This window comes from Scatophagus argus, chromosome 5 (genome assembly GCF_020382885.2).
Source record: "Scatophagus argus isolate fScaArg1 chromosome 5, fScaArg1.pri, whole genome shotgun sequence".
Classification (NCBI taxonomy): Eukaryota; Metazoa; Chordata; class Actinopteri; family Scatophagidae; genus Scatophagus; species Scatophagus argus.
This window is the reverse complement of record NC_058497.1, coordinates 13417004-13442905: the sequence shown is the minus strand read 5'-3', so window position 1 is coordinate 13442905 and position 25902 is coordinate 13417004. Positions and strand designations below refer to the sequence as shown.

General features: G+C 41.4%; 1 protein-coding gene across 2 annotated transcripts; it reads right to left on the bottom strand.

The window, feature by feature from the left end:
* Positions 1-139: 139 nt before the first annotated feature.
* On the bottom strand, positions 140-25902 carry vps53 (VPS53 subunit of GARP complex). 2 transcript variants are annotated; one of them, XM_046388890.1, is made up of 22 exons: positions 25737-25902; positions 25191-25271; positions 24281-24330; positions 24123-24189; positions 18604-18690; positions 17992-18107; positions 17297-17416; positions 13659-13737; positions 13426-13569; positions 13173-13315; positions 12617-12758; positions 11879-11977; positions 10869-10963; positions 9610-9852; positions 7831-7978; positions 7440-7522; positions 7249-7327; positions 6815-6963; positions 6657-6726; positions 6310-6447; positions 2083-2187; positions 140-1576 (listed from the first exon to the last, which is right to left on the bottom strand). In XM_046388890.1, exons 1-22 carry the CDS (start codon positions 25821-25823, stop codon positions 1406-1408), a joined length of 2496 nt encoding a protein of 831 aa, XP_046244846.1. In that variant the 5' UTR covers positions 25824-25902; the 3' UTR covers positions 140-1405. The 2 variants fall into 2 exon arrangements, with proteins under 2 accessions (XP_046244846.1, XP_046244847.1); XM_046388891.1 differs by having other exon boundaries at positions 11879-11974.

Sequence of the window (25902 nt, the reverse complement as noted above, 5' to 3'; positions counted from 1 at the left end):
TGGTCATGGGAACTTTTCCAGCCCCTCATTCAAAGTTGGACCTTGGTAAAAAATGAGGTTGATATATTTTTTCCTGGTATTGTGCATAATGTGCAAATTGAAGCAGTGTACACCCATTTGATGAGGCAGGAGGGGAAAATCTGTGGCAATGTTTTAATAGTGTTTAACATCTGCCTGTGTAGGATACAATTCAGACAATAAAAACAAGGAACATTTTATACCTGAAGACAGGAATGCGTACACAGATTCAGTTACATTCAATCTGCAAGGACTTGTTAAACTGAGAAAATCAGTGACCATAACCAAGGCACTGAGTTCCAAAAAAGATTTCTTTTCCTATCAGAGACTGCGATGCACTGTAGACTTCACTGAGCATGTGGATGAGAAGGGCCTGGCTAAGTCATTTTATGACAAAGGATATTCTTTGCCAAACTGTACAGAACTAAAAAGAACCAAAAAAAAACAAAACACAAAGGACACAGTGGATTTAAGCATCAAAGAATATTTAGAACAAACCGCAGACATGTGTACTTATGTTCACATATACAGTACATACCTACAGTTACCTCCCTCCAAACAAACCCTTGTTTTCATGTCAATTCCAGGGACACAGAGGATTAAAGTATCACTTTTGTTATTAAATTATCATTGCCCCCAAAGGCAATGGCCCAAGTTAAAAGACTTCAGCTAGCTGGTTCTCAGTTCCAAGTCAGAATTTTAAGTGCCAAGACAAAGTTAGTCTCATGTCTCAGTGAAAATGCAAGAAATCCAAAGACCCGCTTTGTCCCACACTTGGGGACTGTCAGAAATTCATTTTAAGCCGTTGTTCACAAAAAACAATCCCGAACACCTTTGACGCACATCCACTTTAATGAACGGCAGACATGCACACAGAATTTCAATCCACCATCCTCCCACTTGAAATTTAAACAGTTGAGTAACCCACGGCTTTCCCTGAAAGACATTTTGTTCAAACATCATCTTAAATTAATGTAACGCTGCCTATAATCATCCTAGATTTGACATGTCTGAGAGAGGCAGCCAGAAATTAGTTAACAGCACTACATTTGGATATTCCGAGTGCAAATACACCGTGCATCAATGTACTAATGTTACAAAGCTCAAGACATTAGTGTCATAAAAAAAAAAAAAAAGGTGGGAAATTACAAGAGCAAATGACTTGCGGAACAACAAGAAGTAGCAAGTGAGGAAGTTTCTTCATAATCCAGCATCAGCTTGGGTTCACAGAACTGTCACTCAGAAAATTCAGTCCACTTTTTGCTCTTTCTGTGCTTCTTCACAATAACTGAATGGAGCATAATGAAGTCTGTGAGATGAATAACTTGTGAGAGAGGTGAAAACCATCCCATCCTGCAGCCATGCAATTTCAGTGTAAGTGTCTGGTTCACAGTCTCTTCTTGATGAGTTTTTCCAGTTTACTGATGCGGGAGGACTCCTGTTCAGGAGTGGGGGCACTGAAGGACAGTGAGGAGCCGCCGTCGCCTCCGGAGGGTGGAGTGGGTAGCCTCTGTCTGAAGAGCTCCAGCATGCTGCTCTGTTCACTGCGTTTCAGACCCTGCACAAACATCCACACCGCACACACAAACACAGGGGAAATCACAAAGTATTAAAAACAACCTCTCACAGTACGTGAAACAAGAAGAAATGCCAAGAACCAGAAGAGTGTTCAAATGCAGAGTTACGGTCTTCAAGGAGTACTTCAACATTTTGGGAAATACGCTTATTTGCTTTCTTGTCAAAAGCTAGATTAGAAGATAAATACCACCCTCAGATCTCTATGTTCAGTACGAAGCTTTACGTGGGGTTATGTACACATTTTCAGAGAACTTTAAAGGTGCTGGCAGACAGATTTTGTTATCTTCAAATAGAGCCAGGCAAGCCGTTTACTCCTGATGAGCTGAGCTAAGATATGTGGATGGTAGGTCCAACGGCATATTGAAAATATGACTGGCATTGATCTTTAATTAATTCTCATTAATTCTCGACAGGAACGCAAATAAGAGTGTTTCACAAAATTCTGAACTAACCCTTTAAAATCTTGGTGGAGTCAAACCAACTGACCTTCATATCCAGAATCTTTTGGAATGTCTCAGGATTTCCATCAGCCAGGAGCTTGATGTAGTTATCAACAAACACAACTGGTGGTTCATGTGGGGCCATCACCACCTGCGGAAATGTAGGGTTTAACATTGGTTTCACCCCTCCCCTCCTTGCCTGTGAACCATCATGGTATGACCCAAGAGATCTTTAAATGATCCCACATGGAGCAGCTATGATCCAAATTGGGGGGGGTGTAGCTGCAAACAAAGTCGAGACTATAGTTCCATATTTAGGAGCCCATTCCTCACTCTTTTTTTTTCTTTTTACACAACAATTACTCCATGCATGAATGGGCAACAATTAGTTTCACCAGTAATTATTTTTGGAGTATAATGAGTCTGGGCAAAAATCAGCATTAGTAGAGAGCAGACAAAAAAGGTTTAATGGATTGGACGCTCTCGTCTTTTTCCCCCCAACAATAGAGACTGGGAGGAAAACGTGGATCGGATAGCATTTCTTGCAGTCGCTACCAAGCAGGCAGACGAACACATGGCTGACAGACCCCCATCTCCCCTCTCATGCATACACATGCACACACATGCACACAGGGATCATCTCACAGAATGTTTCTTCTTTCTTTAACTTCAAAAAAAGTTCCCATCTGTCCTTTAAGATTTTTCTCTTTTTACTCAAGGAAATACATATGAGAAGGTGAGTTGCACAGGGAGATAGACAGCGAAGGGAAAAAGAGGGAACGCGCAAGCATAAAAGGCTCAGGATTGTGTGGAATTCCTTGCTTTCTTACTAGCCGTGCTGACTGACTGATTTACTTAGCAACTGTCCTGGAGCCAGGCCAAGGGAAAGGCCTGTAGGGACCTTGTAAAAAAAAAAAAGGGAAAGAAAAAAGGAAGAGGGAGTTTAAGAATGAAAACAGGCATAAAAAGGGAGAGTGAGTGCAACAGAGTCAGGGGGGCATTCTGGCTGAACAAGGGTGGGGAAGGGGGTGGTTGGGTGTGTGTGTGTCTGCCTTTTAAAGTCTCCCCAGAAGAGAACTTCTGAGGTGGGAGAGAACTGGAGCTATGGTGGGCTGGGCTGAAAGAGTGTGGAAAACAGCCACGTCTCACAAGCATCGGCTGTCTCAGACAGACAGAAAAAAAAAAAAAAAAAACCTATGTACTCTGGACATAACTGAACACTGGCTCACAAAACAGACAACCCAAATATATCTTCAACACTCAAAGTCGATACTCTGACAGCTACATAAAGTTTTAAGAGATCTTAATTTGAAACATAAAAATAGTTCTCTTCTGTGCACTGAAGTGCTGTTCACTGAATCAGTTTAAAGCTGCACTAATCAATATTCTCCTATTAACAATGCATAAAATGACCATGAGTATAAGAAAAGGGGTAGCTAGAGGTGATGAACCCATCACCAGAGAATTATCAACTGATTTCTTCACAGCTTTGCCATTTTAGCATTTTTCAGCTCGTTGTTTCGGTTTAATGACAGAACCTTTTTGTTTTGGTTCAGTAGTGCTGCTCTCTCTTTAACATGGCAGCTTTTTGTTGCAGAGACACAAAGTTAGCAACTAGATGGTGAAAAACTGTGGCGCATTTGGCAGCTGGGCAGCCAGACAATTCCCTCAAGAATCAACACCACAACCTGCAAATAAATGCTAATGTTAGTCCATCCAGGCCAGATGTGTAAAGAGGCTTTATAAGGTGTTAATATGATGGTGGCGTGTTTACAACTCATTTCACTGCTGCAGAAAAATAAATAAACAATGAAAGAATGCTGCTTAAGGTCGTAGCAACTTCCTTTCTATTTGTGGCATCAACAGGATAATGTTTTTTTTATTACTGTGAGATCATTAAATCAACTCCTGAACCATGACACAAAAAGATACAACCTTCAGTTGTCCCAATAAATTGCAGTTTCTTGGTAGGGGTAAGTCAGATTTTATTTCAAGTCCCACCATCACCGGGTGTAATTTAAAACTATTGTTGTGGGTAGACAGAAGGATTCCTTTACTGACCTTCTTTTGATAGGGTTGTCTTTCAGAAGAGTCAGTCTCAGCTAAAGGTGGAAGCAATTACCTGTGAAGGACCCTGATGTTGCACAAAAATGATGGCTAAAATGCAGACCACAGTGCAAAAGCTTCTCTTTACTCATGTGGGCTTTCTCTTTCCAAAGTCAAAAAATATTTGGTTTTAGAGGGATGAAATCCAGAGAAATTAGCCTTTTTATTCCTTTTTGCTACCAGGGACAAAATATGATGTTTGATTTTATCTTCCTATTAACATCTTGTACAGCATTATTACACCTTTTAAATTTTGTTAGGACCATATGATTTGTTTATCATTCCTATTATTACTAAGAATGTTCTTTTACATGAAGTCTGTCATCAGCTGTTTTTTTATTTTTGGATTATATTATAATATCAGATTTCTAGTCTTCACAATGATTATTGTGTCCTCTGCTGTCACAGTAATTGCATGTGAATCACTTGAAGGGCCTTCAAAGTAATGTCAGCTTCATCTCTGTAAGCCACACAGACTATATACCAACTGAAAGGGCCCAGTGGCACACACATTAGGATAAAAAGAAAAAGCAGACACTGGTGCGCTGATGTGCATTCTGTAATTCTATAATGTGAAACCCCCTTTAATGTGTGGCAGATGAGTGGAAATTAATGCATATGCATTCAGGGCATTTTTCCCAGGACCAAAGACAGGCCACATGGACCAGTGCGGATCCCAGTAGAAAACAATCAGAGGAGCCAATCCAATATGAAATAGTGAAAGTGGTTTGTTAACCAGTCAATCTCTGAGATGAAACAAAGTTAGTGTGCCTAAAGGCACAAGTCTAGGACAGGGTGCTGCAGTATAAAACCATAAATTGTTGCTGTCTGCCGCTGCCACTGATGCATTGCTGTCCACAGTGAAGGCAGGATCAGAGCAGGTTCCACAAACCGCTATAAATGTCTCAACAGTCCAACCATGATAACTTCAGGAAGGAAAGAAGGCCTCCCAGGAGTCCAAGGGAAATCAAGGGACAGACAGACATGTACTTTCTGTGTGTGTGTGTGCATTTCTGTACACTCCAGGGACAGTTAATTAGGGTGGGGTTAATCTATGGCAGCCACATACCAGTGTCCTCTAGGGTTGCATAAGGTAATTCTGAGACTGAACTGGCTCGATCCTGTTTGCTCTCCTCACTAAAAACAAAAATCCAATATTCGCTGTTACACTGCATGTGCGAGTTTGCGTTTTCGTGACTAGGCGCATGGTTGCATGCATTTACTCACTCACACCTTTCTCACTGGCTCAATGTCAACCACATAACATGTTTCAAGAATATATGTGTGTGTCTCATGTTGGCCTGTGTCTCGCTCATTAAACCAGAAGAGCATGAGCTCCGTTCCTATTCCCTCCCTGCCTCATGTGAGGTGGGTTATTTTATGGAAACATGCTCATAAACTGCTATTGTGAGTGGGGTTAAAGACACAATTAAAAGGTTATTCTGCCCCAAAATAAACTCTAAGTAGATAATCTGCTCGAGTGACTCAAGACAAACATTTTAATACAGGCTCGCCAGTCAAACCACAAACACTCAGAAGGAGAAATGTTTCTTCAGTCTATTGTTGCTTGTAACGATGGAACTTCAGACAGCGGAAAAAGCAGTTAGCTGCAGGTTGTGCCAGACTATTCTTGGTCAGGCGTTAGCATCAACACTAAAGTCAATGCTTAGCTGGATATGTCAGAGTTTTGACATTAAATCTGAGCAACGGCAAACAAGAGATAAAGAAAAGTTATTCAGACCGCACTTAGACAAAAGGGTCCATGTAAGGATGTGAGCCTTTAAAGGTCAGAAACTAAAGCTTCGGTTGTAAAAATTGTCAGCATGAATTTAGCCACCCAAGTTAAATGTCATAAAATCTTGAGTGTTGCATTAAGATCAAGCTTCTCTGATAACTTGTTTAAGTTGAACTGTTTTGTATTTAGAGTTGAACTCAGGTCCCCATTAAAATCCATCAGTTAAAGATGTGGGGGCTCATTCTGAGTTTATATCCCAAAAGTAAACTGTTTAAATCTCTACTGGCCTTAGGTGCAAGACTGAGTGTTTTTCCAAAGTTCGAGTCTGCGCTTATTCACACTTTGCACTTAAATGCTGCACAGCCAAAAGTGGCCAAATAGGGCTGGAGTCTAGTTAACATTAATGAATTATCCCTCCTCCACTCCACTCACCTTAAGGATCATTTCTGCACGGGTCATGCCTTTCACCACTATCTTGGTGTAGCTGGCAGGTGCCTTGCGGAGCACCTGGGAGCCTATGGAGGGCAGATCGAGCAAGACCGTCTTCAGGGAATGAGTGTCCAGGAGCAGCTGGTTGGCAGAAACAGAGACAGAAACTCAGGCACACAGGAACAGTTACTCAAGGTTAAACATGTATTCCAGTCCACATAATGACAGCAGCAATTTTCTGATGTAATTATCATGTAATTGTACACCTACAGTATGGCTTAAAATGTGCAGAAGACGATGACTCACAATGCAGCACAAATGAAGCTTCAGTACAGATTAGCATAACTTACTTGTTCAGCTCCCACCATGCTGATAGGCTTACATCTGAACAGGTGGTTGATAAATTTGGGTATGAAAGAGCTGAGGAAAGAAATGTATTAGAACAATATCAACTTCAGGAACCTTTAATCATAGTTTATGGATAGGACAATGTGTGCATGTATTGTACTTTGTGAACTTGATGCAGAATTGTGTGAAGTATTTGCGTGTGGAAGCCAGATTGTCCCTGATGATGGGCACGTTTTGCTTAATGTGCATGATGATTGACGTCACATAAGGACTCTGGTCACCCACATGCTCCACACTCTGCCATGGCATCTGAGAGAGACAAATGAGAGAGGGAAGCATTAGCATCAGAGGCTACACACAAATAGTGTTACAATATTAAATCATCAGGCTCATGTGGAAACTTTCATGCATCTGAATGATGATTGGTGGCAAAGAGAAATTTACAAAACCACGAGGGAGCGCATTTTGGGAAGGGCAAAAGTATGATGAATGAATGCTCATTTATCTTTTTTAATGAATGACAGTAGTAGGATTCTGTTGATTCTTCTATTTTATATGCTGTATATGCTGCATGTGTGGGTGTGGGCGTCCAACCTTGCTCATAGCAGTGAGAGCAGGGTCACAGGCGGCATCAAGGTCTTGAACAAGTAGCTGGATACTGTTTGAGATTACACTGACATAAAAAAAAACAAAACATAAAAGTAAATAGCTGACACTGTTAAAACACCCTCTTCACATAACAGAAGGCAGACTCTTTTCTACAAAGAAAAAAAAAGCTCACTTACGTGCTGAATGTATCCATCTCCCCAGTCAAGTTAATTCTTTCCACCAGGACCTTGTCTACTTTCTCCTTTAGCTTCTCTTCCAACTGGGACACATCCAAGCAATAACACAAACATAAAACCCATAAAAAGCTTCATTACTTAGATTGCATTATTTCAAAGATGTGTTGGCCTATTTCTTAAAATACGGATTTAAAACTGCTGTTTGTGTGTTGCAAGAAAACAGCACGGGCGAAACATTTCAGGTTGTGTTGCAATCAAAACTGCCGCTGTGAGTTCCTTTAAACACTGATGAAACACAAGTCAAACATCCTGTAACTGCGGCATGACAGGCATCCCTTAGGTTCCTATGCTTTATATGTGTGTGTGTGTGTGTTCACTTGTATGTTCATGCCTGTTGCGTGGTAGCCAGGCAGTACTCTGCAGTGCTAAGGATGCTGCAGATCAGGCAGAGCTCATCCACTGTGAACTTTGCAGCCTCTGAGCCTTCCTTCTCTTTCAGCAGGCTGCTGATGGTAAGACCCCCACTGTTGCTGCTGGATCTGGATAGAGAGACAGATGTTACAGCAGAAAGAGGAAAAACAGCAGGAAAGCAGACAAAGAGACAGAAAGAGAAAGAAGGATTAACATAAGGAGGGGAAAAAGGCTGACATCTGAGTCTACTAAGATTTAGCTGGTGTATAGTGTTAGTACTTGTGATAAGACATTGTGAGTGAGGGATAAGTGAGCGCTAGTTTCAGTCTTGTGTATTTTAAAATGTGCGTGTTTACATTTGAGTCATAGATTACTAGTTTAGCCTTTAAGTTTCAGGATGAGGGGGTTGAGACAACACACCAAGATGCTGTGTATGCTTTTTTCATAAAACTGGCTGATGTGGACCCATTCCGCCCTTTGGGGAGCACATCTTTTATTTAACCACAGGTAAAGGCCATTTTTAGTAACTGAGACACATCAGGCATAACTATAAGCAGACGCAAGTGTTGGGATGCTGCGCCATAGAGGCTTCAACAGCAACCCAGTCATTAATAAACGTCATAACACAGACATGTGGGTAAAACCACAACATAGTTCAAGCTCCTTTTGAGGGCCTCCCTCAAAACCTCACAAAACCAATTCACAGCGCACCACATTGGACAACCACGTCTGCATGTGTCTGTAAGTGTACGCACTTGCAAAGCGTGTGAGTGCATCTTTGAACAGAGTTTGTATATGGCTCAGAATATTGTTTAAATTAGTCAGCGAGCACAAGTGTGTAATTAGCATGAATGCCTATCTGAGACAGAAACAGAGCACGCCTGTGTGTGTGTATACACACCACAGGCCAGCGATGAGCTCTAATGTGGCCAATGAGCCAGAGATGTTTTTGCTGGTAGCATATTAGGCTTTACCACAACTTAACCAGCTCCAGATCCCTCGTAGCATGCCATCCCGGTCCATCAAATGCAGCCAGGACCAAAGACATTAAATCTCAGACTAAAACTTCTTAACAGCTCTGTCACCATACCAAAAGAATGAAAAAATATGGGTGTGACTTGCTTGTTTTGAGAAAAGTTAATCTCAGATAAATCTGTGTTTGTGTTACTGCCCAGAAAATGGAATGATTCTCATGGATGGAAATTGGTGAAATACTAATGAGCAAATGTCATGGGACAGAATCAAAATATACAGTAACTGTGTTCATTATAACAAATGAACATTTCACCCATTGTATATATTTAATATAATACTTGTTAGAATCAAGTCATTGTTGGTTTGGCCTTTTCATGGTAATTGTTAAATATGAAAAAAAAGATTATTGCTAGACTTATATTTAAGTATCTTCACATTTCACAAATTAGAGGAAGATCAAGTTTTGTACTAACTTTTGGGGAAAAAAGTATAATTATTTTGTCTTATAAGCCAACAACTCCTGGTCCTTACAAGACATATTAAACCACTTCCATGTTTTCTTCAGTAACTTCCAAAGCGTACACTGCTGAATCCATTATGGAAGCGGCTTAATACTGAGGCTTTTTAATTTGACAATGTCAGTAAAAAGTACAGTTACTGTCAGTTTAGCACTCTGTAACAGTATAATATGTATAGAGTTTGCTTTATTTCCACAATGGGACAAAGTTTACTCACTGACGACCAAAGGTAACTCTGTCTGAGGAATAACGTGAACCTGTCTTACTTCGGCAGGTTTCCAGAGAGGATCTTCCAAGCGTACTCTCTCAGGAATTTCTGGAAGATGGTTGTGAGGGCGATCATTGGTTCTCCAGTGCTCAGTTGGGAGCACTGCACCATGCACTTCTTGTAATAGACAAAGAGGTCAGCACAGCTGGGCAATACTGCTCCACCCTCCTCCATGCCTGCCTTGGGTGGGCCTTGTGCTCGGAAGTCGGCCACAAACCGGTCAATCAGTTCGCCTAGGTTCCTGCAGATGGACAAAAAGGTACAGTCAAACCCACACAAACACACACAGTTGGATATGGACATAAAAGGAATTAAATAAATCAAATAAAACAGTACAACCATATGATTGGTTCCTAACCCCAATGAATAAATAATTGGATAAAATAACAGAGAGAGAGAGAGATCCAGATGGATAAATACAAAATATTATCAAAATCCTCAGTACTATAGCTAACAGGTTTACACTCAGCTGGTGTGGCCCACTTCTACTGAATCTTGGAAGTAAAGCCAAGGACAAAACAAGCAGGCCACTGTTCTCTACTGCTATGTCCCTCAGGGGACAAGCTGATCTGACCGTTGCCTGTTAAAGCCCTTTGGACTGAACTGAAATGAGGTTGTAGGAGCAGAATAGGTCAATCCTGTTCCCCGGGACAGACAAACAACATTTAATGCTCCAAAAAGCCAAGAGCCAGGGTCTGCATGCAAGCACAGCAGAGGCATCCCCGAACTGTGTTCAGTTTCAGGAGCGATCGCCATGACTGGGATAAGGGAGGGAAGGATAATGGGAGGTGAAGAAAAAGGCAGGAAGAAAGCAGTAAAAGACATTGTAAGGGAGAGCAATAAAAAAAAAAAATAAAGAAGAAGAGTTTGAGATGAAGACAAGAGGTAGGAAACAAAATGTGCACACAAAGAGACAAGAGAAGGGGTACTAAGAAGAAAAAAAATAAAGAGGTGGGAATGAAAACAGGCAGATCTGCTGTGGCAGCACTTATTCAAACCTCCCTCACTGCGTCTGTGGTCGTGCAGCTAATAGGAAACATTTCTGCCACAGTGGAGGCAGAGGCATGTACAGGAACAAGGGATGGAAAGACAGAAGAGGCAATGAAGTAGAATGGGAGGTGGGGGATCTGATTGATGAGTGGGCAATGGAAAATGGATGCATGTGCCAGCTTTACACACAACCTGCTCCTGATTCTGGGTCTGTGCACCATGACCCACTTTGGCCCCGTCTGGCTTGTACGAGTGTGTATTGCTCACTTGTCTTGGGACTCTATGTAGACATACAGATGAGGTTCAAAGCACTTGGACACAATGCCATGGAAAGGGTTGTCTGGAGCTTTCGGCTTCCTGGGCTAAAACAATGGAGGAAAAAAAAAAGTAATTAGTGAATTGACACGTGTTAGTTGCAGCTTCTGTGAGTCAGAGAGAGAGAGTTTATGTTTTTGACTCCAACTAAGCATGCAAAAGTACATGTAAATGTCAAAAACATTAAGCACAGAAACAGTTAACAAATATAAGATCTTGTGGGCAATTCTATATTTGATAGAGTGCCATGTATAACATCTTGAAAATTAAGCAACTGACTTTCCATGCATAAAACACACTCAGATGCCACTTTATTAGCTCCACCTGGCTATAACGGATGCAGTCCAATACAAAAGACCTGCACTAAATCCTACATTCAAGGAGGCTGGAATGTTCAGTTTTTGTTGAAACTGCTTTAAAGAGGTGTAGCTTTTACTTTATGGTCATTTTGGAGGCTGCTGTTTGTGGTGTTGTTGAACTTGTGCTATACTGAGAGGTATTTCAAACCTTGTTGCAAGGCTGTTATATTAGACTGAAGTAGTTTTACCTCTGTGTAGGAAATGGACCAGTTACCCAAAATTAATGGTCCTATCCTTGGTTATTCAAGCAATGGATTCAGTTCTTAAACATACTTTTGCTTAGTTAAAGTCCTGATTAAGAAGTGGAACACCTATGTCCTTCGGCCAAATATATCAGATAAAATTCTTGTATTTACTAAAGACACATGGCTGTAAGTTCAGGTAGTGCATGGGAGAATATCTAAAGTAAAATAAGGCCGCTGCACCGCTGTTCCTCTTGCCAGTGCACTGCTGTGGGAAAATGAGTCATAATCCATTGAAGTGAGCACTTAGAAAAAAAACATTACTTGACCTAAAAGACGCTCCACATCAGAGGGAGCACCATCTCAGAGTTCTTTTATGCTGCAGAACAGGTCAGATGGAGGTCACTCCAGGTCAACTCACCTTAGCCAGATCCTCATCCTTCTCAGTGCCCACATCCTCGCCTGGCTCATCCTCCAGGAAGGGGTTAGTGGGGTCTAGAGGGCTCTCTGGCCTCTTCTGCTATAAAAACACGGGTAAAAACTTATTTTTTCTAATGTTCAATTATAAGAGCATCATCACAGGTTTGATCACCACTGAGGTATTCCATCTTAACAATATCTTGCCTAAATGAGCTGAATTGGTAATTATTACAAAGTCTTTAAAATAAAGCCTAGTTTTCATCACTCTTGCATTTTTGTTTAGGTGATTTCACGGGAGGCTTTGATGAAAGTGCACCTCCAAATTACAAAATTCCACTCAACCTAATCCCTGACTGAATTACAGAAAGCAATAGGCATGTGTGTGAACTGAACTGAAGACAAAAGACTCTTTGTCAAGCCTAAATATTATCAGTTCTGAACAAGCTTGGCCTAATTATGCCCAAACAAAATAACAATTACAATCTATCCATATTCTGTGTATTGCTTCCACCTCCACACGCAAGCATGACCTGGTTTATCAGGTTTCATCAGTCTGTGACACCAGTACGACCTCTTTGAGTATGAGAGTGTATAACACAACAAGCTACAATTCAGCAATTTTATATAGATGTGTTTGTTTCCACTTGTCTGAACACTTTCCATCTGAATCGTTTGAAACAGCTGGAGTCTGTGGACAGTAGACCTGTATCTACTTTGTGTCTGGTTATGTTTTTCTTACTCCAGGTACGTCCGTCAGGGTGCATCCTGTGAAGCGTTTGGCTAGAAGACCTTCAAAGTTCGTGGTCCTCTGAATGGCAAACAGAAGCAGCTTCACCTCAATCTCCTTAGCCCGTGTTCGCATCACTTTGGCTAGCTCCACCCTTACAAAGACATGCAAAAAAAGTTGACATAGCATTAGTTTGAGTTTTACCAGATGTTTGTTTTTCTATTGTCAGTTGCAGCTGGGAATAACACATAAAAGGTGTAGCTGAAGGGAAAAGACAAAACAGTGGGACACTGGGTCACTGATCATGTAGGCCACCTACTTCGGCTGCACTGAAACTTTCATCAGATCACAGACCCGTGCCAGGCACACCATGCAGGTGTGGTTCACTTACAGAAAAGTCACACAATCAGTTTCTCCCTTTATAAATCTAATTGCATTTAACATATTTTTCTTTTATTCTTTCCAAAAGACGGCATAAAATATCCATTAAATGTCTAGAGCCTCATTTGCAATGATTTCTGCTGGATGAGTTTTATAGTATAGGGTGTGTGTTTGTGCATGCATCTACCTTGTGATGTGGCAGAACTCTACAGCAATACGCTCTGTCATGCACCACTCCTCAGGGAACATGCGTCCGTACTTCTCCTCATAATCTACCAGTTGCCGTTTGATCCAGGCGTAGCGGCGATCAATCTTGTCCAGCCATGCAACCTGAGCAACAGGGTGAGATGGCTGTTCATTAACACCCACGGTAAAAACTATCTACATCTACTACATTTAGGTATGATCTCGTAGTTTGTGGAATTCAAATTTTTACTCACATCTTGATTTTCCTGGAATAATACCAGGTACTCTGAGAGGTGCTGCCTGATGAACTTTTTGATGATCTCCTGTTTGATTCGTGGGTCCAGCACGTTGGCCACCAGACAGGCATCTCTCAGGACGTTACTGGGGCCACCGGGTCTCTGGATGGATTGTGAAATGAAAAGTTAACATAAGGTTTTGCACAGAGGGAGAACAACATAAGATCATTACAACTATACAACATATCTACCTTGGAGCCCTGAGAAGGGAAGGCCTCTTCAAAATCTGCTAGGATCTGCGTCCCCAATTCACTCTGTGCTGCCTTTACCCTAAACAGGACAAAATACAGTCAGATTTAATAATTCCCACAGTTAATTTTATCTTAATCAGACAAACCTCATCTAGTGATAATGGCATTTTTATGCAGAAGCCTCCAGTATACACAGGGCTTAATTTGTGTAAAATCCTTCCAGAACAGGATCATCAATCTCTTCTACTGGAACCAGCATCAATTGGATTAGATCCAGCACCTCCTTTGTCAGTGTCAAAATCTTGGGTGTATTTTTAAAAAGAGAGTAGTCAGGTTACACAGTGATGCCTGAAGAGTCGGATTTGTGCATGTAATATGAGCTAAAGTTATGGTGATTTTAGCCAGAATACACTTGCTTTTTGGAATCTAAATATTTATATATTATTTGATTGCTGTAATTACACTAGTAAAGCTAACAGCCTTTGGGCTGTGAACTAGTAAAATGAGTATAGTTAAATTAAGGCGTGTGCATGTTTAGGTGTAATGCTGTCCATAGGGCTGAAATGGAGCACAAGGGATCAATGCTGTTTGCGTAGCGATCCACCAAATAAGCAAAATGACAGGAAAGTGAAGGGCCAGTTAACGAGAGAGAGAATGAGAGAGCTTTCTGCAACTTTTTCCTGCCCCCCCGGCCCACCAGATCAGGGCCGCTTCTATGTTCTGAAGCTCAAGATTAATAATTTCAGTACTGAATATACAACAGATTTTTATCCTCCTCTAATGTTTAAATGTTTTGGCTCAATAGCCACTGTGGCAAAGACTCTTTATGGCAAAGAGCCAGAGAATGGCACTCGGAGCATTTTAAAGATATCATGTAGTTATTTACAAGTTACTTGCTGGCAAGCCTCAAGGCCAGTGATGGTTTTGAAGTGTCACAGCACCCATTATAAAATCAGTGGTGTAAAATATTTCAGAAACACCTGTCACAGTCAATTATGACCAGCATTTAGTAAACGTTGTTCTGTGTCAGTACAAGTTAGGAGATGCCTTTGTGTGTGTGTTGTTTTTATCAATGGGAACTGGCAAACACTGGTTTCTGGCTACTCAAGCAACAGAGAAGTGTTTATATAATGAGCTTTGCGGCAGACAATCTGAGTCATAGAGTCCTCAGAGATTCTGTTTTTGCCTGAAGGCATCCAGGGACGGACAGCACCCAAAGCCACGACAATCGCTGAGAATAAACAGGAGAGGGTGGAGCGATTGTATCACACGTGGATGCCAAATGAACTATCCATTCATTATCTATCCCAGCTGACTTTGGGAAAGAGGCAAGGTACACCCTAGACAAGTCACCAGTTCATCACAAGGCTGACATACAGAGACAAACAAACCATTCATGCTCACATTCACACTTTTTAGAGCCACCAATTAACATCACCTGCATGTCTTTGGACAGTGGGGGGAAAGTCTGAGTACCTGGAGGGAACCCCCGTAGACACGGGAAGAACATGCACATTCCAAGCAGAAAGGTTCTGGACAGGGTCTGAACCAAGAACCTTCTTGCTGTGAGACGACAGTGCTACTCACTGCATGACCGTGCTGCCCAATGAACTAACGTTCCAACTCTCTGTCAGGGCTCATCAGTAAGGATCAGCTGCTTGGCTGGGGCAAATAAAATGGCACTTCAGGCTAGTAAATCTAGCAACTCACCTGCCCGAATTGGCAAATGGCAGAAAGGAATTCATCACATTGTCTTTCCCAGAACTAATGATGGAAGTACTTAAGCAATGAAACATCTCGCTTTATTCTCATCTCTGTTGACAGATGCACATGTGCAGTACCCATCACAGAAAATGTGACAGATATTTAAATTTTCCTGGAAACCATAGCTTAGCTGGGTGGTGATGGAGGAAGTGGGTGAAACTCCAATTATGTATTATGCAGTTTGCCACAAGTTTGAGAGCAAAGCATTTAACCTCAAACATGACAATTAAATATAAGTTTTTGGATCTAATATGTCTCACTGTATTTCAGATGAACTGTGACAGCCGCAGTGTAGTTGAGACAACGTGAAAAACATTAATAACGATAAAGAGAAAAAGACTAATTATAAAATTATTCAAAGTTCAAAGGTGAAAGCTGCACTGCCTCAATTTAGTCACGCTTCAAAGTGCTGTCAGGACAAAAGGCTAATTTCTCTCACTATATTAAAGAGGTAAAGGCAGAAAAGGAGAAATGTCAGATGGAGGCTCTAATACACATTTAGCCCTGTAACCATGAAGAACTTTAATATTTGTTCAAAACTGAATATAGAAATATCCTTTGTAGTTTTTACAACTGAAACATGTAATTGGGTTTTATTTTCCAGAACTTTTGTTTGAGCCTAATTAATTACACTGTAACCTACCACAATGAATGAATAAAAAAAATCATATTTTTTTCTATTTTCTTTCTGAGCTTCTTTATAGATTTAAAACAGAGCTACGATCTTGTTTGGTTTCTGAATTCAATACAAATGTGTAGCCCTTTAATCATCCTGTTAGCATGAACTACAGAAAATTGGTTTGACTGCCCAGGCAGCAATGGCGGTAGTTTCCCTCCAGACAAACTCCCTGTCTGATCGTTTGTCCTGTGCCTATATCAGTTGTTGCCCATGTTTGTATGTGCATCTGTCTCTTGTCTGCTTCTGCTCTTTGTTCTGATGGATGATGTGTTAGGTCTTGATACTTTCTATTAACTGTTTGCATCCAGCTGTCTTCCCCCTGCCCCGCCCTGTGTCTCTCCCATCATCTGTTTCTCCAGCAGAGTCACTTCTTCCACACAGCTGTTGTTTGGTATGAACACTGTCTGCCACACCTCAGTCAAAACAGAACAGAAGGTCATGTTTTTTTTGTTTTTGGGGATCAGTACTACTTTGAACCTGAACATCAACTTGGCCATTGTGTCCCAAATTGATTCTGGTGTTCTTGGAAAATAACAGCAAAAATGGAAATTTAATCAGTCAGAGCTGTGGGAAACAACAGTGCAAAAATGCACTCTGTTCTCTTTCTGAGTGTGTGTAAATCTCTGCGTGAGAGCTTGTGTTCTGAACAAAAGACCACATCCAGATTTTGGCACAACTCTTCCCAGTGCAAAAAACATTCCTTACTGTACCATTGAACCACGACCAATATACATGTTGCATGCATGGACAACAATCTCAAGTGTCTCAAATCATAATGTAATAAATGCATCTTCCCCACACGAGTGGAAGCAAATACGTGGAGATATAAACACATCCTTGGAAAAGTATGCCTCTGATCTCGCACAATAGAAGAAATGCTGGCATACTGGGACTCTATTCAGTGGGTTTCCTTCCAGTGTGTTCCTGTATGTTTAGGAGTGTGTGTGTGTGTGTGTGTGTGTGAATGTTTGCATAGACAGGATGTAATACGCAAAGCACTTTCCAGCCAAATACTGTAACCACTTTCACAGTTCTGCTGATAAGCTGTGGAATATTTCAGTTGTAAGAAGAGATCAAGCTCTGAACTCGCTACTGGAAATGAGCTGTTTTTACAGCCATGTTGCTCAGCAAACAACCCAATCCAAAAGAAAGAAATAACCGTGTGTGTGTGTGTGTGTGTGTGCATACTAGGTACCTCTCAGAAAGCTGTCTGATCTGGGGTATTCCCATGTACTTCTGAAAATGTTCGAGCACATTGACGACTCCCTGCAGCAGGTTGGCCACCTCGCCGTACTGCCTCTTTCTGGTCATGGCCCTGGAACACAACACATATCGGTACGATATCTAGGACAATAATGTTCTAGTGATTAGACTTAAGGTTTAACAATGTGTAATCATATTATTACTCCATCAGCCAGCTGTATATTTCTTACAGGTGTAAACAAACTATAGGTGAGAAGATCACCCACTCTTGTTGATAGAACAGGATACACCAAGAAGGATATGGATGCAGGAGATTACAACAATTTTTGCATACAGGTGAAACAAGGGGCTTATTTCTCCTTTAATAGTTTTATCAGATTTTGCATCAGTGTACATTAGCAGCATTTATGCCCCAGGTTTTCTGATTTTGCCATCATTACTGGGAAAAAAACAAACAAACATGGGACTGCAATCATTCAGCTGATTCAGCTGTTTGTGGGTTATATAAGCTTTGATACAGGACCTGCCTTGGTTTGGCTGCAAGTAATCTTTTTCTATAAAATTTAGCACAATTATCCCTACTGCAAAGTCTACGAACAATTCCAAATGTTTTATTTTGGTCAAATAAGCTTTAGGGTAAATGGCACAGGCCTTTTGGTCTGATCTGTTGAATGTGATTGTACCCACTCTAAAGAGTCGACACCCCCTGCCAACATATGCAGGTGGTTGAGGGTGGTGATGGATGTAGTGAGGTGGCGCTTGGCATGGTCCAGCTGCTTTATGTCCCTCGTGATCTCCTTGACCTGTGTGGAGAGAGGAACGAGTCAGACAGTTTGGTCACATGAGAAAGGAAGAAGAAAGAAAGGGTGAACAAATGTAAGTTGTGAGCGGTTCACTGGATAGGGCGCTAGAAAAAAACAGAAACAGACTAAGACGAAAGACACACCCGCTGGTTTGAGAAATAAATGTTCTTATGTGCCTCCTGATGGAGGGTCTGCTTGCCCCCACCAGCCCCCACCTCATCCTTTCTCTTACTCACCTTGCCCAAGAAAAGGTTTGCAAGGCCGAAATCAGACACGGCCCCTGACAACTTTGTGCCCTGCACGTATGCAAGCACCCGCACGCTTGCGACAGATAGAAACATGGAAGGTGCATTACCTTGACTTTAACTCTACCCTCTGTCCTCTATTGTAACATAATGAGGGTTCAGGCAATATCTTCTGTGTAAGGGTCATATCCCTGTTAAACTTCAACAAGCCACTTTTGTGTGTGTGTGTGTGTGTGTGTGTGTGTGTGTACCATTTGTTCAGACTTCTCCGCCTTGTCCTTGATGTCTTTGATTTTGCCAAAGAGCTGCTGGATGGCTATCTGCGCCTCTTCCAAAGCCTGTTCGAAATAAACAGACAAGCATACAGAGAAGACACATTTTAATCTGCTGTATAAGAACCACTGATTATCTGTGGATGTCTGTATTCAAGGAATTCTAGGTCACAGTCCAGCTCAGCCCATCTATGAGCATGTCAGAGTAAAACCTGAAGCAAAACAGCAGCAGGAAGTTGAGCAAAAATTGAAAACCAAAATAAAAGTAACAGACTAAAACCTTTAAAAGAACCCAGAGGTGAGAAATTCTCACACACAGAGAGTAGATAAAAGAGAACGGACGTTTTGTTTTCTGGTCATTTAGTAGAGTAATGGTGAGTCAAACAGTACAGACATGAGAAGATGAAAGAGAAAAAGTCTTTTGCTGTTTGGTGTTTCACATAAGATGTAATAGTGTGTTTAGGGTCCGAAATTCCTCTTCCATTTTCATCCATTACAATTGAACTTGCTGTGAATTAGTCAACTTTATAAAAGACCACTAAACTGCCTTCTGGCGTCTTTTGAAAATATCAAAAAGGTCTTTTTTCCACGTGTCCCAGGAACATGTCAACAGCTGTATCACCACATAAATAAAAAAAAAAAAATCAAAAAATCAACTTGCCTTCAGATTTCCTGTTACACTTGTAATATGACTGTGTGACTGTGTTGTGAGAAGGAGGGTGATGTGTGGAATAACTGTGTGTCTGTTGTGGTGTGCCAGTCTGGGTCAAATTTCCAGCCAGATATATATATATATATATATATTTTTTATTTTTTATTTTTTTATCCACACTCACCACTGGCTTTGGTCCATGTGAAAAATTATCCTTCTTACGCCTGTTTCCAGTTCTAGTCTGGGGGCAATGCCAAACAGACTAATTGACCATCTAATTGATGAGCTATCTCGATATCTGACATGGAGAGGCCTTAGTTTGACACATGAGCTGCGAGGCTAATCTCTGTATAAAGGCTGTCACCATAAAAGCTAAAGAGATTATTAGCAGTTTTAACAGCCTATAAAGCCAGACCGGATTAGACAACATTAGATAGTTACAGTTGTAAGATAGTTAACATGCTATTCTAATATTTCCCCATCATCTGACATGGCAGCTGTTCTCTGATGGTCCTAAACAGAGATTGTGCTCTGACATCTGATGCCAAGGTAATTGGCTTCACTTGGCCCAGAGCTGTGGCGGCACTGTGACACAACTTTGACTCTGCTCAGACTCTCACACTCACACACACACGAACACATGCACACAAGGAATGCTAACAGCCGGCACCAGCTGTGCAAGGAATTTACCACTTTTACAAGCACCTCTAAGAAACAGCAAGTGAGCAAACATGCAAGAACAGTGTGCGCGCACGAGTGTGCACACACACACACACTTACTGCTTGTGCTGACTGCAGAGGATGCATTTTCCTTCCTGAATGTAGTCAAATTGACAATGTCGCAGAGACAGTCAAGTCAACAGATCCCCATATGACCAGGTCATAAAAACACAACAAAACCATGCTGACAAGCGGACTATTTTAGCCTGAATGTTATTAAACTAAGCTAAAACTAATCTGTGTACGGTAATCTAATTTTCAGGGGAAGACGGTCTGTCACGGACAAAAAAACAGACGTGAACTGAGGATGCACGCATCCTTCTTTCTTTTGATGCTTCAAAGAACCCTTTGATTGTTAGGTTGATTGGATAAATGAATTGGAAAAATAAAAGGCAGGTTAAGTGATTGCTCTTTGATCTGAGAGCGAGGAGGAAGGGAGTACCACTGAATCTTTGAAGAGGTTCCCTGAAGGAGTTCTTGAAGAAACAAAGTGCATGCACAAGAGGCCAGACCCTCCCAAGCTGCAACTGTCGCTCATGCAGACCCAGCTGAGTCAATCTGGCTCACTTCCTAGTGCCCATTTCCTGTATTTAGCCTGAAGGAAAGCAAGGAGGGACCACTGCCCAGAAGGCGCCTCCATGCCCGAGATGTTATCTGTTCTCACACAAACACGCATACGCACACCAGTGTATCCCTATAACATGCAATAAGCAGCATATGTTCCATGGCAGACACAGGCGATAGTATACAGTTACTTTCCTGATATCCACTTCATTCCACAATCTGACATACTGAGTGGTACTTGTGACTTTAGGGCCAAATACAATGAATAAGATCAACCCAATGTGGTTATTTTAAGGGCTGGAAAGTTGCCTGAGCACAATGTTTCATGTAAGCATTTTAGGAAGATAATTTAAAGAGAAGACAATTTCCACTTGGGAAAAGTTCTGAATGCATTCTGTTACGTCCTAGTATGCTACTATCCTTCCCCTTTATGGTTTAATTTGCCCTTTTATACTCAATCCTTGAAAACAATGCACTATTTTGGCACTGTTGGTATTTGCAGTTAATCAAACAGGCGGAATTAATAGGCTACACTGAACAAGTCACTAAACGTAATTGAGGCTCGGACTGACAGAATCCACAGAGTGTGAGATCCAGATTTCCTTTCAAGAAACACAAAGACAGAAAAGAGAATGTTATTTGTGCTGCAAAACCATAAATTAGTCCACAGAAGAAAGAAAGCAGCAAGAAGAAAACAGTTAAAGTTTGTAAGACAGAACACTGAGAAGATGAAAGCATGCAAACTAAAACAAAAGAACTGTAACATTAAATATTTACATTAATGTTGATTCTATAGGAAGACCACCCACTGTTTTTTTTTCCCCAAATTCAGCCTTCTTAATACCACAGTGGACATATAAAGAGTGCACACACACCAAAACACACTCACACTCACAGAGAGAAGGAGGGGGAGAGAGAGAGAGAGAGAGAGAGAGAGAGAGAGAGAGAGAGAGAGAGAGAGAGAGAGAGAGAGAGAGAGAGAGAAGAATCAAATGCTCACAAAGAGAAACGCAAATGCCAAGTTAGCGACCATGCGAGCAGCAAGTACAGCCTCACCATTAGGGTTTATGGGCATGGGCGCACGCGTGTGTGTGTGTGTGTGTGTGTTCATACCCGTATGCACAGCAGCTCTGTATGGCAAAGCAGTTACTCAGCCATCAATTAACAGAAATGTGAAAGGCAGGCAGTAACAGAAAACAAATGTTTGGTCTTGTTAAACAGATTCTCCATCTCAGACTTCCACAAATAGATTTCAGATAAAATGCTTTCATGACCTTCAGGTCTACTAGAAGAAAAAAAAGTGAATGTAAAACACCCTCCATTAGCACAATGATACTGAACTCAACTGACTGTGAAGCAGGTGAGCAAGCGGTATCGACATCACCATGACAACGGGCAGGCAAGAGCATCACGTATGATAGGAAACTCTTAGCTGGTAGACTACAACACATCCATCCCTCATCCATCAATGCCCATCCTTTGCAGTGTCACGGGGGGCTGGAGTCAATCTCAGCTGACACTGGGCAAGAGGCCGGGTACACAGTAGACAAGTCACAAGTTTTAAACAACATAGAGAACCATTAGTGCTCACGTTAACAACTACGGGCAATTTAGAGTCACCAGCCAACCTAACCTGCATGTCTTTGGACTGTGGGAGGAAACTGGAGTACCTGATGGGGGCCCACACAGAGGCAGGGAGAACATGCAAACACAGGCCCTGGATAGCTGGAAGGTCCAAACCCAGAACTCTCTTGTTGTGAGGCAACATTGCTACAACCAAATAGTGATATTTTGTGCATATGTGTGTAATACAGCCAGACCGGTTAGGAAATTCCCACAATATGCCCAATATCTGCTGCACTTTAGGAAACAGCACAGTTATATTCTGACCACATGAAATCATGCAGGTTAGACAGATGGGTGTGGACTGAATAGAGTTGAGCCACATGTAAGCAGTGTCATAATTTCTGGTTAATGAAAAAGTTCATGTCATTATAATTAAGTCTGTCTCTCTGTCACTGGACACCATGTATTACAGTCAATCATACTGCCACCAGTTGGGCCTGTGGAGCTGTGTGTGCATACGCCCATTTAAACACAACCCAACAGCAGTGTTATTTGGGTATTCATTCACTGGAACTGCCCATGCAAATATTATATGGCCTCAAATTCACTCGAAAAGGTTTACAGGTCTATAATGGCTATCTACATAACATACCAATAAGTGGTGGAAACAACAAAAAGATCTCTGTCGCGCAGTGCCGCAGCCATCAAAACAGTAAATATCAGATTCATAGCTGTCAGGGTCTGACCATTAACACAGTCACATTTTCACACTTTCAGTCCTGACACATACTGCTGTCTGAGTCCCTGCAGAAAACAGAAACAAAAAACAAAACAAAAAGGAAATCATTTCCCATGCCTCCTCCTCCACATTCTTTCTCCTCCTATCATGCACTCTCCTTTATTCTACATAAATGTAAACATCTTGAGTTTCAACCCAAAGACTGCATTTAACAGCAGCAGCAAAACTGACTAAATCGCTCATTTTGTTGGCTTTATTCTGTTGCTGTCTGTATGTTTCTCTCTCCATCTTGAAATGAACACCTCTCCATCTTTCCATCTGCAGAAAGGATTTTCCCTCTGGAAATGTTGGAATGGCACTGTGGGGTTGGAAAAACAAACTAAAATTATTGTGTGTGACTGTATAATGTTATTGGTCTGGAGGGGATTTAGAGCATTTCTGCTACCAAACAGTAGCTAACTGGGAGAGACAGGGCCACCGGGCCAGACACCCTGACGACGATGCACACCTAATCATGTCAGCTAGTAAGAACATACGTGCCTCACCCATCAGGTGTCACGTTCCCTTTAAGCCACAACTCCCTGACAGACCAAGGAGATGAATTAAATCAACAGGGGCTGTTCTTTTCCGTCATGCTCCCACAAGAAAAGGCAAAGGCTCAAAAGCCTGGGTTAAACGAAATTTAAGCATTTACATACGGGAATCTATTTCCCAGACGTGTTTTCCGTAAAGAGGGGCAGTTTGAGCAGTGGGAATGGTTCTGAGTCATCTTGTCCTTTTCCATGGAAGCAATGCAGACAGAGGAAAGAGCAGGCAAGAAGGAAGAACATGTTTTTCTGGGTCGGGATCAACTTATGGTACCATCCCAACTTCAGGAGATGGATCCTGTTGTGTGTTGTGTATGTACAACGTGCAAAAGCGGCTGTTATTCTCCCCCCATTATGGCATGCACGATCTACATGCTGTGTTTCTACAATTCATTTTCTTATGTCTTAGATCAACACGTGTCAGGACATCAGTCCTCGCAAATAGCTAATATTGTATCAGCATCACTGTGTCAAAATATTATTCAAGGATCTCTTTAAAACCTAAATCTGATACCCAATGAAAAATATAACAAAAATAAAGTCAATTATATTTATTGTAGCCATATTAATAGAAAGATGACAAAATTTATTGTAAAAAAACACAACTGAAGACCAAGAATGCTGTCTTACCACCACAGTACCTTCCTCAATGACCTGCAGCTCAACTCACCTGTCTGCCATCCTGGCCCACGTTGGTCTGGCCTCGTACAACTGTCCTGATGTTGTCATCCAGGCGCCTATGAAATACGACGTGAAATGCCACTTGGTCACATTTAAGTCGAAATACAAGCAAAAATAAGAAATGCATTATTAACATGATGAACTCACCGAATCTTGAGACGAATCTTGTTTACCACATCATCGATATTAGCCAGAGACTGAGGGGAAATATGAAGACAAGAAATCGGGAAAACATTAAGAAACCTTGTGCAATACGTAAAAAATGGACAGAGGGGAAAACTGATAGGGTCCACAATCACAAACACACACTCTTTTCTATGTATAATGTATTTTATTCTATCAATATGGTACCTGAACCTGTTGTTTCATGTGTCATACTGCTGATGTTACAAAAAATAAACAACACCTTTGTACCATTTAACACATTTGGGATTAGACAAGCAGACTTTTCTTCAAATCACACAAATATGTTCTGTTACATTCAAATGTCAACTACAGGGCAGGTGAAGCCCTCATCTGTTGAATTATTATACACAAAACCTGACAAAGTGGAAATGCATCCACACTCCTAGGAGCTCTTCTGCGGTATAAGCACAAACTACAGAGTTACAGTGACCCCTCATGGAGATAAGAGTGTACATGTGGATTTATATGCATATGGATGAAGGATACTGCATATCCAATTTCTGAAGAAAAACATGTTACAGCAAGAAAAATAGCTTAAATAATAATTAACAATGGCTTTCATTTAGTTGCTTCATTTTCAGGGTCCTTGGATTGTTCATGCTGGCTCACTACAACGCCTGAATAGAACAGTGCCATTGTTAATGGTACATACTGATATAACACCTGTGCTTTTCCTTCTGTGACAAGTCAAAATCATTGACTGTATGTAAATATATGTCAGTGGTCAAAAGCTCATTCTTAACTAAGCAAAGACAAAAAAAAAAAAGTCATTGCACTTGTACCATACAGCAATGGGCTAGGCCACACGAAAACTGATATCAGTGTGTATATGACCAGACTGACTGCAGATGTTTCTGTCACTTCACCGCACCTGCTCGGTGGGAAACAGCGTGTTGATGTATTCCACAGCATTGAAGTCTGCTCTGTCCAGTGGGTCCTGGCTGGGGAAAACCTTGTACACAAAAGACAAACGAAGTCCCGTCAGGCGTCATGGCGTATTGAGAATACTACATGAAAACGGACGATTCTCTGTGAAATCTATCAGAGGTTCCTGATATAACTTTAGCCAATCCTTACTGACAACTTGCAGCTACATGTTGTTAAAAAGGATGTAACAGTATCCTAAACATTGACGACGTTGTCAGCGGACGGTAAAAGGCAAAGGCAGCTTTGTAAACTATCGGCATGAATTATTTCCAGGTAATGTTAAAGTTACCCCCGGATGTATCTCTCTGATAAACTTTTCTGTAAGCTAAACACTGTTAACAAAGTGGGGAAATTAACGTCTTATAGCTAGCAGCTGTGCCAGTCACATCCACAGATCCCACAGGATGAGTTTGCCTGCTAACAGCTGGCCGAGCGTTAGCAAGACAAGCAAAATGATTTTTAAAAAACTGCGTCAAAGTAAAGCCGCTACCTGTTCAATGGCCAGTTGAACCTCAGGGGTTAGATGCAAAATAGCCTCTAAATCCTCAGCAAATTCAAATTCTTCCTCCTCCATCATTGTCAAAACATAACCAGAGACCTCTGCTGCATAGCACTTCCTTGTGAGGAGCACTCTGGGATACCTGATGACGCGGAGA